Source organism: Hipposideros armiger, unplaced genomic scaffold (assembly GCF_001890085.2).
Source record: "Hipposideros armiger isolate ML-2016 unplaced genomic scaffold, ASM189008v1 scaffold_396, whole genome shotgun sequence".
In the NCBI taxonomy this organism is placed as follows: domain Eukaryota; kingdom Metazoa; phylum Chordata; class Mammalia; order Chiroptera; family Hipposideridae; genus Hipposideros; species Hipposideros armiger.
In genome coordinates this window covers 1,951,388-1,963,126 of record NW_017731746.1, presented here as the reverse complement: position 1 = coordinate 1,963,126, position 11,739 = coordinate 1,951,388, and the positions used below count along the sequence as shown (strand labels likewise).

The 11,739-nt window shown below is 37.2% G+C and overlaps 1 protein-coding gene across 1 annotated transcript in view; it reads right to left on the bottom strand.

The window, feature by feature from the left end:
• Window positions 1-1,268: 1,268 nt before the first annotated feature.
• Window positions 1,269-11,739, bottom strand: part of DDX6 (DEAD-box helicase 6) — a 55,084-nt gene continuing 44,613 nt past the window's right edge. The window contains exons 10-13 of the mRNA XM_019663580.1: window positions 10,785-10,848; window positions 7,326-7,427; window positions 6,627-6,809; window positions 1,269-5,598 (exon numbers count right to left, since the gene is read on the bottom strand). Coding sequence (XP_019519125.1) covers window positions 6,634-6,809; window positions 7,326-7,427; window positions 10,785-10,848 — 342 coding nt within the window. The 3' untranslated portion in view covers window positions 1,269-5,598; window positions 6,627-6,633. The remainder of the gene's footprint in view (window positions 5,599-6,626; window positions 6,810-7,325; window positions 7,428-10,784; window positions 10,849-11,739) is intronic.

Genomic DNA, 11,739 nt, shown 5'->3' with positions numbered 1-11,739 from the left:
TAAAGCATTTCTGTGCATATAAATCGAGTGAAACTTTAGAAGTCTACCATGTATTTCAGTCCTAGGGACCCTGTAATCAACCAGCTAAGGACAAAATTATCTCCAGATAAGGGTCCCTCTTCAAAACTCCCAGAGGCCTTCTCGTTCTCTTTGTATGTTAATCTCATTCATAATTTACGTATGAATTCGAGGGCCTATTGTTGTCAGCCTCTTGGATTTCCCCATGCCATGCTTTTAACTTGATCTGCAGTTCATCATGGAACCACCAGTGAAAACTTGAATTAACACCGTATGTCATGGATTATTCATGTCTCATCCCCTGCTTTCCCCTCCACAAGCCTACATGGGGTTATCATTGAGCTCATCAAATATAACCCTAACCCAGACTCCCAGTTTAAGAATATTTCCTGCAGTTACTCCTGGTCCCAATTACTCTCATTCCCAACAAAACAGATGGCACACTTGTAATAAGGAAATGTTTGTTTACATATGGCCTATTTACAAAGGTACGGGTGTAGGGAAATCTATCAAGGGGAGGGGACAGTTACCAAAAAACAGGAGTCACATGGACTCAGCCAAAGATCTTCAGTTGAGGGACAAAGTAGCTAGAGGAAATCTTGCAGGGAGGGATTTGGAGGAATACCAACTCGGACCTTCCTCTTTTCTCTCCCTCTGATTTCCCGTGGTGGACTCCCTCGTGTGCATAACACAATGGAAGCCAGAGAACAGAAAACGTTTACGTGGTTCATACAGGTCAATCTTTGGAGAGTGACCCCAGGGGGTAACATCCAGAGGGAGATACCTGGTACAGTGTTCTATAATTAGGTTAAGTCTTGCATTATTTTGTCTTGGAGTGGGGGAACAAGTGTTCAGCTTTGTCTGAATTTCTCCATTTATAGGTCTTTTGATTTCTTTCCTTAGTTTTGTAGTTCAGCATACAAATTTATTCCTAAGTAATTTTTTGTGGACATGTTATCTCTGAAACATCTGAAAAATTCTTCTGGGAGGGGATAACTAGATAACCCCCTTGGACGTACTGTGGACTAACATGCTTTCTAAATGATTATCTCGTTTCTGTTTAGGCTATGAAAACTGACAAAGTGAAATGTGGCTGTGACCTCAGATTTTATTCAACTGTGCTCACAGGGGTAGTGTTGAGAATGTCCTACTGCTTCACTGCAATATGAATTACTTCAGTAAAATGCTCTCATATGCAAGGATTCCTAAACAGCATAGCCTGCTAAGGACACACCAAACATATACACACATTTGGAGTTCCAGTGGGCTTTTATTGAGATAAATTAACAAAATTTCTTTAAAAATCAAGATTTTTATCAACCATCTTTTCTGAACTTTATATAAACTCAGCAGACTGTGGTCCATGTACATACAACATAACACATCCCAACAAAAACAAAGTCCCACTGGAACAACTGCCAATTAACAGAAAGCCAATTTTCCCTTTCCCTAAATGTTTTCAAAATTTTGAGTCCCCACTGTTCACTTCTCAGTGGAACTGGTCCCTTGTGTCTAGGGACATTGAAATTCTATCCTATTTTTATTGAACAATTTTTTTTCCAAGTTTTAGTTTTGTTTCAAAAAAGGGAACAGTGACTTTGTTTTCTCCAGGAACCCCCCACCCTCAACCACTGGTTAAAATACAGTAGCCTGTATCTTAATAACCCAACCCTACCCCCTCCCTTGCCCTGCCCAGTATTGTCTACTGGAGAATTTAAATACACTTCCGTTGTTATCGATCAGCTGTGGAGGGGCTGAGTCCAGGTGCCAGGCTAGCTCCCTCTGACCTCATGAACTGTTATAACCTTTGGACACTTAACTCTTTACCCCAAAGATGAGTTTTACATCAGGAGAGTGGATTTTCTTTGGGAATTTTTAAAAACTATCTTTAAGGATATAAAGTAGAACTACAAGTTCACCAAAGTCCACTTAAATTCACCAAAAAGTTTACTGACTTCAGCTCCGAGGCCAGTATTATCTTTGACAGAAGTATTTTGACAGAAAATGACTCACAATAAATTTTTCAAATACATAGAATGCTGAAAAAAAGTATTAAATTAAAATAACATGGCTTAATTCCCAATAATTTATCGTTTTGTTACTCATCTGTAAGGTCAGGAGTGTGTCTAAGGGCAGTTTCTGATGAGGTTGTGAGCTTTCAAAGTGTTTCTAAATCCTAATGCAGACACCCTCCCTTTGGGGGCACAGTAACCTCCCTCCCACCCCTATTAAAAAAAAAAAATTAAACCAATGATCAGAATGAGATGTTTGATTCCAACAATTTACACTCCAGGCTTTGTGCCGAGTTGTCTGGTTCTAACTGAAGCATGATGGTATCAAACACAAAGCATATGGTAAGGAAAGATGCTCCCATCTCATTCTGAAAACAAATATTGATAACCAGTTGCCTCCCACCTCCCCCCAGCCTTTGGGGCCAACCCATATTACGATGCAGGGCCAACTTGAAAATCATTTAGAGACATATTTAGGTTTCCTTCTCCCTTACTTCTTCCCATGGAAGATCATTTTGGAATAAATTTATTTCATTCCTGGGGGAAAGGCAAGAACGTTTCTCCATTGGAATGTATGGGAAGAGAAAGACAAAATAGGCCCAGAAGCAGCAAGGTGTGTAACAGTCCATAACCCATTACACAACTACACAACCACAGGCTAAACCACGAGCTGGACATTATTTAAATATTAATAGGGAATATTTTTCATCCAAATAAACCACTGGAAAAATATTACCATTACTTAAACACCCAATACTGGAAGAACACAAAAACAATTTCCAATATTAACAAATGTTTCTTACTGTGAAGGGCTTAAAAAAAAAAAAAAAAAGACTAGGCTTTGACCTAGTACTTAGAGCATCTTTCCATTTAACAATTACTATCCAAGTCAAGCACCAAAATTGGACAGCTGCCTATATGACTGTCCAATAGTGGTGTCCCAGACAGTTTAAGTGCCACTCCTCATCAGACTGTAATTCAGTAATACTTTAAAATTTAGTCTGTGCTTTCAGAGGGACCCACAGGCATGTGGCACCTAGCAGATGCAGTCTGAGGATGGCAAAGAGGACTGCATTGGTTTTTGTTTAGTCACCCACTCTCCAGCTAGATACAAAATTGCATTTATAAGCCTTTCTTCTATAATGAATGATCCCTCTTATCTTGCCAGAGGTGGGGGAGCTGCATCAGTACAAGGGCAAGGTTTTTTTTGGTCAAAAGTTGATGCCTTTTAAATTCCCTCCCCCCACCCCCACCCCAGAAAAAAGTTACTTTCTTAATTAGGCTTGAATGTAGTAGCCAACTGGCTGGATAGAACCTATGTGGCTTGGACACCAAATAAATGAGCTTATTCTTTTTTGGTTTGTACTGTGCAGCTCCTGCTACAGTTCTTTAGGAGTCAGGGCTATGTCTGATCAGGAGGCATCTGGAGGATTTTGATCCTCAAGGAATTTTGGGTTAGTCACAAATAGTTTTTGCGTAGAACTAGACAGTCAAAAAAAAGCAACTTTGAATCATTGATTTCATCCAGATGAATTAAGCATGAAAGCATACGCAGGACTTACCTTGTAATATTTTAGGGCTTTGAAAAACAATGGAATATGGAAATCAAAAAATTTTTTAATTTTATTTTTGCCTTTTTTTTTTTTTTACCCTAGATGCCTCCTGATTGACCTAGTACACTGGATTAAAAGGGAATTAAAAACATTAAAAAAAAAAGTTCACTGGTTTTGATTCATCTCATTCCTTTTGCCTGGAGATCAGGCCAAACATCAAGCATGTTGGGAGGGGCACAATTTAAAGCAACACTATTCACTGTAGAGCATTTGCCAGCAATTTACAATGCAAAATGACAAATAATTCTTGTCACAAAGAGGATGGCAAGCAGCTTTCTGCACACACAAGTTACCAGCTCTCAGGAGTTGCCCATTCCTGCAAGTTTATATATATCAAGGTAGGCAGAGGGCAACACTCTTACACAGTACAGGTGATCCACAGAAAGCAAACCCCATAACTGCTAACGTTACCAAAGCTGGTACTGGCTAATATTCTGAAATGCAAATCCATGCTTTATATACATACACTGCTCGGACACTGCCATTCAATCACATTTCCACGCTGCAAGACGGATTAATTTTTGTCCCCTTTTGCTGAGCTTGAAAAGTTCCTCAAACTTTTAAAGAAGGGCAAGAAGCAAAATCAGAGCGCTTCTCAAAAATAACATCTTGAATTACAGGTTTTTGAAGTCTCCTTGCTTCCTCTGGCAGACCTCCTCCAAAAGTACTAGATGAGACAGTGTGGCAGCAAACAGTGAATCCCAGACTTCTGGGTCCCTTTCCAACACAGGATCCCCATAGAAGTCTGCCCTCTACAGTAAGAGGCCAAAGTACTTTTTAAAATTTAGTGTTGCGGAAAACTGAGCCCCTCTCATCTTTAGCTGCTCCCATAATCACTCTAATCCCCTTAATCCCAGCAACCTTCATCCCAAAAAAAAAATATATATATATATATATGTGTGTGTGTGTGTGTGTGTATATATATATATGTGTATATATATATACACACACACACCCAGAAAAAAACTTATTTACAAAGTTTATACAAGTATACACACCCAATTTTCTATGGGACACGCTCTGCCACAGAGGAAAGAGGGTCAAGGCTGGCATGTCTACACATCAAGTGCCATAACAGCTAATGGAGGCGTATGTAAACCAGTCTTTAGTGTTCTGTTATAGAGCACAAAGGCTTGTCATATGGCTCCTGCAATGATAGACTGCTCTTTCCTTTGGGAGCGATGATGTTGTATCTACTCAGCCCAGAAGAAATTTTTACTTGGGATTGTTTTTTTTTTTAAATACATGTATTTACAGTGCGGATGGACTGCAGTTGCATATCAACTCCTCCACATAAAGCAAAAGAAAATGGTGTTTGACATTACTAATACGTTTCATCTTCCAGCCATGGGCTTGAGTATCGGGTAGAAAGGGAAGAGAGACTTCAACTTGAAACCAAAATGAAAAGACAAAAATTTTTAAAAGAAAAAGGAAAGAATTATTATTGTTGATTCCTTGGGCTGTGTCTAAAAGATGATATTCTGAATGGTCTCATAGCATAAGGCACTTCGCACAAATAAGTAATAAGCTCTTCAGGCTTAAAAAACGGATGAGTAATCAGGGAGAAGTTGAAATGCACTCAAGAGTCAGCTGTTGGAGAATTCTGAAATCGTAGACAAGCTTGTGTGTTCGTTCATTAAGATTCTTCTCTTTTTAGGGTTTCTCTCCTTCTCTTCTTTTTCCTCCTTCCTTGTCCCCCTTCCCCAGAAAATTTTTAAAAACTAGCAGTTAGTGCAACTAATGTTCAGTCAGCACACAGTGCAAACAAGTGGAACAAAAAAGGTAAATTCCTTCTTTTCAGCTTTTTTCTCTTCACCAGTTAAAAAAAGAAAAAAAATGTCTGAACTCTTCATAGTTTCAAAATAAAAAAATGAAAACCCCACAAAGAGAAGAGCATCCCCCCAAAAAAACAATGTGTCACAGATCCGAACGAGCCTTTTGTAGTTTGTCAAAGCCTAAAGAAAGAAGAAACCTAAAATTAACATTTGTGAAAGCAATATGAACTAGGGAATATAGGTTTTCACAATCCCTATCCCAAATGCTCTGTATTATCTTTTACTGAGCCTTTAACTACTGCAGAATCCATGCAGGATTAAGGAATTTCTGCTAGGCATTCTAGAAACAGAATGAGAGCCTGAAAGTTCTATTAACACACAGAAGTCATTCACAACAATTAAATCAAGAATTTTTTTTTAACCTTACACGAACTCAATAAGTAGCCTGCCAATATACTAGCAAACATTGGCTAATTTTATGTTTGTCTAAGGATTTGGGTTGACATTTAAATTAGGGGGGAAAAAAGGTTAAAGGAAAAGAGTAATTTGAAAAATCTAAAAATAGGTAAAATGTTCATTGCTAATTTGGAAATCTCATCTCTTAAATTAAATCAGATTTTCCTTAGAAAAACAATTCCAAAATGGTCTACATTCCTTTATGTCAAACCTTGTTTTGAGCCCGTCTACCAGAGCCCAATAGTCACCAAAAGATGAAATGAGAAGATAGTGAGGGAAACCAGAGTGGGCATTTTAAAAGACAGTTATCCTCATAACCTGATTACATATTTGACCATAAGATATTACAGGTAATTTTAACCTGATTTATTGAGGTACCCATTAGAAATTAAGAGTGAATGCTAACAGAGAAGATGACTGAGAAATAAAGGAAAAGAACAGAAAACATTTTCACATTCAAAATTACTAACAAAGATTCTCTTTGCTTTCATTATTTTAGAAGTCTGAATTTGTCTCAGTACTATTCATGTATCGCATTACTTAGGAAGACTGCATTCAAGGATAGCATTTATGGATTATCTTACTTCACTCAAGAGATACTTCCCGTTTCCTGTCATTTATGCCAACAAGTGTTTTACTCTATGTTGCTATTATGTGTGGTGGGATATCAAATTTCCCCCAGGAAAGGTCATCTTGATTGCTTTCCTTTCTATAAACATTATGCTTACTTAGCTATTCTGTAGGGTACGCACATGCTTGTTAAGGTTTCTCATCTTCTACAGGCTCGCTGTGATATTCTGCCACATATAGGCTCTTGTCAATGTTGCTTGGGATAGGTTTAATTTCTGTTCCCAGCTGCTCCTCAATACTTTTCAGGTTGAAGCGATCATCATATGTGATCAAGTTGATGGCTAAGCCAAGGTGACCAAAGCGACCTAATGGAAAATATTTTTTAATTAATAAAATTAGTTAAATATGAGAATTAATGTACATGTGCAAGTTTGTGTCAAAACCATACAGGATTAAATGCTTTTGTTCAGTGTCATGAAACCACTTTTTCTAGTCTCTTTATACACAGTACTCCACAAAATTTCAGATTTCACAGCCCAAAGTAGTACTCTAGTTTACCTTCTTCAAATAACAAAACGGATGTTTGTGTCAAAAGTTGCCAAAAATACACATATTTAAACAGTACTTACATGTACTGCCTAATGAGAAATAAAGATTCTCCTTTGTGAATTTATCTCAAATTAAGCACATGGTAGAGTTATTTAACTTTTCTTATTAAGTGTTCTACAAGAACTACAAATTTGTCTTAAATATCAAACAACTAAATTAGTTTTAATTCACTGTTCTCATCGCTACCACACCTATTTCACACAGGAACAAAATTTAGTGATTAAACTTCTCAAAAAACTTCCAAAAAGAACATCTCCTTTTTTTCCCCTCACCTGATCTTCCAATACGATGGAGATAGGTCTCTGCCAGCTTTGGAAAGTCAAAGTTTATTACCACATTCACAGCTTGTATATCAATACCTCGGGTAAACAAATCTTAAAAAAAAAAAAAAATCTCCATTATATCTTTCAATTTTTAAGCATTTAAGCAATTTTAAGCATTTAAACATGCTTCCTGATACCATAATACTCTTTAACATATACTGGGGATGCCATAAAAATGTATACAAGTGGACACTTTGGTCAACATTGCTCAAGCAGTAGTTCACGGTAATCAGAAGTGTCTGGACCCTGATGGTAACCACTTTGAGCACCTCTTGTAATTGCAGAAGTCAAACGTGACTTGTATTCATCTTTTGTTATCGGTATATATTGAGTATTACAATTTTAATAGTTTTCCTTTCTTAAAATGTGTATGCATTTTTTTAGCACCCTCTGTATTTCTAGTATAACCTAAGTTTATCCACTTCACTCAGTAATTCAACTGCATTAGCAAATCAGTCAGAAAATTACTGACACTACCTTTCATGTACATTATCAAAAATAACTTCCTGCTCACAAGTTACCTTTTCTCAGCTCTGTAAGAAAAGTTTTAGAAAGTGGTGGAAGATAATTGCAAATGTAGGAAGAGATTAAGGTAACTGGTAAACTATAAACTCATGAGTCTCAGAAATAACTAGGAATTTTCTTTAGTCTATTTTTTAGTATTTAAGATTAAAACAGTAAATTATTTAAAAAAACATTTGTTGTGTAACTTAGAATACTTCAAAAATAGACGTAATACACCAGCAGTAATTACTTATGTTTTGTTTAGAATTTATTTACCCCATTCTGCTAAATGATTTATAATAGGTCCGGAGTAAACTAATATGCAAGGCCGTCCCTTCTACTCTTTTCTAGTCCCACAATTACTATGCTCATTAGGCTCTGAAAACTACAAATAGAAACAACAACAGGCTTTAATAACTAGGTTTCCCTGATTCTATCAGCTCCACACTCCAAGAAAATAATACATGGTGGTCAGAATAGTATTTCTAAAATACTGCTCTGAATTTGTAACTCATTCCTTTAAATTGCCTCCAAATAAAATTTAAAATTGACATTCAAGGTCCTCCTTCTATATTTTGGTCTTAACATACTTTTCTAACACATCTCCTCAAACCTTCTTCTCTACCAAACTCATCCACTTATCCTTCCTTGAACATACCTTCTTAGCCCTCTATGGATCACACACTTCTTATACCAGACTCCTAACTTAAAATTTCCTCTTCTACAAGTCTGAAATGTATCAATCTTATGAAGTTTTACAATTCCATCTATTCTCAGATAACCTCAGCTAGTTACTTCCCTAGCTAGTAACTTCCCCCTATCAAAATTTATGATTAACTGACCCTTGAACAAAACAGGGGTTAGGGGCGCTGATCCCTGCCTGGCACAGTTGAAAATCCGAATATAACCTGACTTCCCTAAAACGTAACTGCTAATACAGCCTACTACTAACTGTAAGTCTTACCAATAAAATAAAGATTAACAAATATTTTTGAATGAGCTATAATAGATTTGTTCAGAATTCAGTTTAAAGCATCCCATTTTACAGATAAAAATGACAAAAAAAAAAGTAACTGCCCAAGGTCATATGATTAAAGGTTACCCAAAAAAAAGGACTTGGACCCTAATCTTAAAATTCTAGCAGTGTAGTATTCTTTCCACTAAATCGAATATTCCATATTTTGAATACGTCCATATATTTAAAGATCAGAACTACTGGGCTGGCCAAATGGCGTATTGGTTAAGAACTGGCTTGGGCCCCAGTTCGGATCCCACATGAGGGCCAGTGACACTGCCCTCTACAGCTAAAATGGTGAACAACAGCTCGACCTGGAGCTGGGCTGCCATGAGTCGTGGGCCACGGCATAGACTGCAGTGGGGCGTGAGATTTCGTGAGCTGCCGTCCAGTGACCGGCGACCGATCTGCCTCACCCGGGAAATGTGCAATGATAATACCGACATGAGCCAGTGAAGCGAAGTCCTCCACAACTAGACTGAAGGAACAGCAACTCGTCTGTTCCCCTCCCCCAATACCCCCCCCCAAAATCTTTTAAAAAAAACTACTGATAAAAGTAAACATAAATGTATTAATTCACAGTTTTATTAACTGTCCTTTAAAATAAGGCAGATAAACTGGAAGTATGCAAGATATTTGATAGTCCCCCTTTCGAGAAAAATTTGGAATTTTTCTAGAGCAACATTTTAAAAAACTCAAATTTTGAAATATTCTAAATCTTAACCTGGGTATTGATTATGAGTGTATAAACATGCAAAAATTCATCAAATAATATGCTTATGATTTATTTACTTATGTGTAGATACCTCGATTAAAAATAAAAATAAAAAATCCAAGTTCTTCTCTTTACCCAGAAGCCAAGTTTAACTTATTAATCTCATACTAATACTAAGGTTATATTCCCAGTGTACAGATGGGAGAATACTGAATCCATTTGCTTTGTCTGATCTGATCGTTCACCTGCTCTATAGTGAAATACAACGAAATACAGACTAGTCCGCTTCCAGAAAAAAACCCAAAAAGGCCACAATAAACAACTTCCAAAACGTAGATGGTTTCCCAATAGAATTCATTTTGGATATGTTATAATATAATCCATTCTTTTTTTTTTTTTTACATTGGGGTATTGGGGGAGAACAGTGTTGGGGAATTGGGGAGGGGGACCAACCAAGTTGTTGTTCTTCATTCTTAGTTGTGGAGGGCGCCAAGTGCCATCCGGCTTCCCGTCAGCAGCTTGTGGCCTCTAAGTTCAAGGTGCTGTGTTACAATCTTAGTTGGAGTGGGCATAGCCACCATCCCATGGGAGAGTCAAACCAGCAGCCTTGTTGTTAAGAGCGCACGCTCTATCCACTGAGCCATCTGGGCGACAGCTCAGTTCAAGGTGCTGAGTTCAATCTTAGTTGCAAGTGGGCATAGCCACCATGGAACAGGCAGTCTTGTTGTTAGGAGCACGTGCTCTCACCAGCTGAACCCTCCTGCCACCTGTTGGCAGCTCAGCTTGGGCAGTGTCACTGGCCCATGTGGGAATCGAATGGGTGGCCCTGTTGCTCAGAGCTGGTGTTCTTAAGATAACTCTTAACCAACTGAGCCACTCGGCTGGCACTATAATCCATTCTTATATGTTAAAACTATTCAGAAAACACACAAATCCGAAAATTGGTTTAAAAAGTAGATGAGGTTGAGTGCCAAATGCGTCTTCTACAGTTTCAGATATGGAACCTAATTTTAGGAATTAACTATAGCTCATTCTCAACTTCAGAAATTGTTAATGTGGTAGTAGGGTGAGCTAGACTATGTCATCATAGGCTCTGCTGCATAATATGGAACAAAGAAAGCAGAACGAGAACTCAGGAGAAAAACAACGGATAAAGGAAATAGAAAATACTTACCAGTGCAAACAAGATTGCGGCATAAGCCATTTCGGAAATCATGAAACACACGATTTCGATGTTCCTAGGAACAAAGCAATGCATTTGATTAAAACTCATACATACAGCTAAAAATTTTCCATTATTTCTCCTATACAAAATTTATTTACACAAATGAGATGAGCCAATTCAATACACACAAAATTTAAAGTAAGATAAAATTAACCATAAATTGGTTTCTCACGGGAATTAATAAGCAACTAATACATATCTATGCATATATAGCATTTATCTTGATTCTTAAAGCTATTTATATTTTTTGATGGAATGGAATTTAAATGACAGATTTTACCAAGTTTCTGTATACATACTTTTAAAATGTTTCACACAAAAGATGTTGAGTTTGGCATGACCGAAACATCTATTTACCTTTTTAGTAATTATATACAATAGCTAGAAATAACTACTTTCCAATTAAAAAACAAAAACACAATGACTAGGAAAAGTGATAAATCTAACATCTGGCAAACAGGCTTATCTTTTCAGTGCAATGTTCCTCCATTTTAAAATATTCTCTTCAGCATAATAATGCATTTACTTCCTGTGATAATTTCTAATATTAGATGCCTATGTGATGATACCTGCTCTGTGACATTAATCTTCTTTGAAAACTAAATGTGAGCCAACTAATCTAAGTTCTTATTCTTAACCTGTTACATTTATAGAAATCACTTTCTTTCCATAAAATTTCAATTACAGTTAGCACACACAAAAAAATATCTTGCTAGTTTTGAACTTATTTTCTGAAATTTAGAGATTCCATCCTTAAGACAAATAGTAAAGAAAAAATATTTGGCTGATGAGGTACAGATACATTAAGAATCTAGGGCAGGGCCGGCCGAGTGGCGCGATGGTTAAGAACTCGCTTGGGATGCCAGAGGGCCCCGGTTCGGATCCCACATATGAGGGCCAGTGA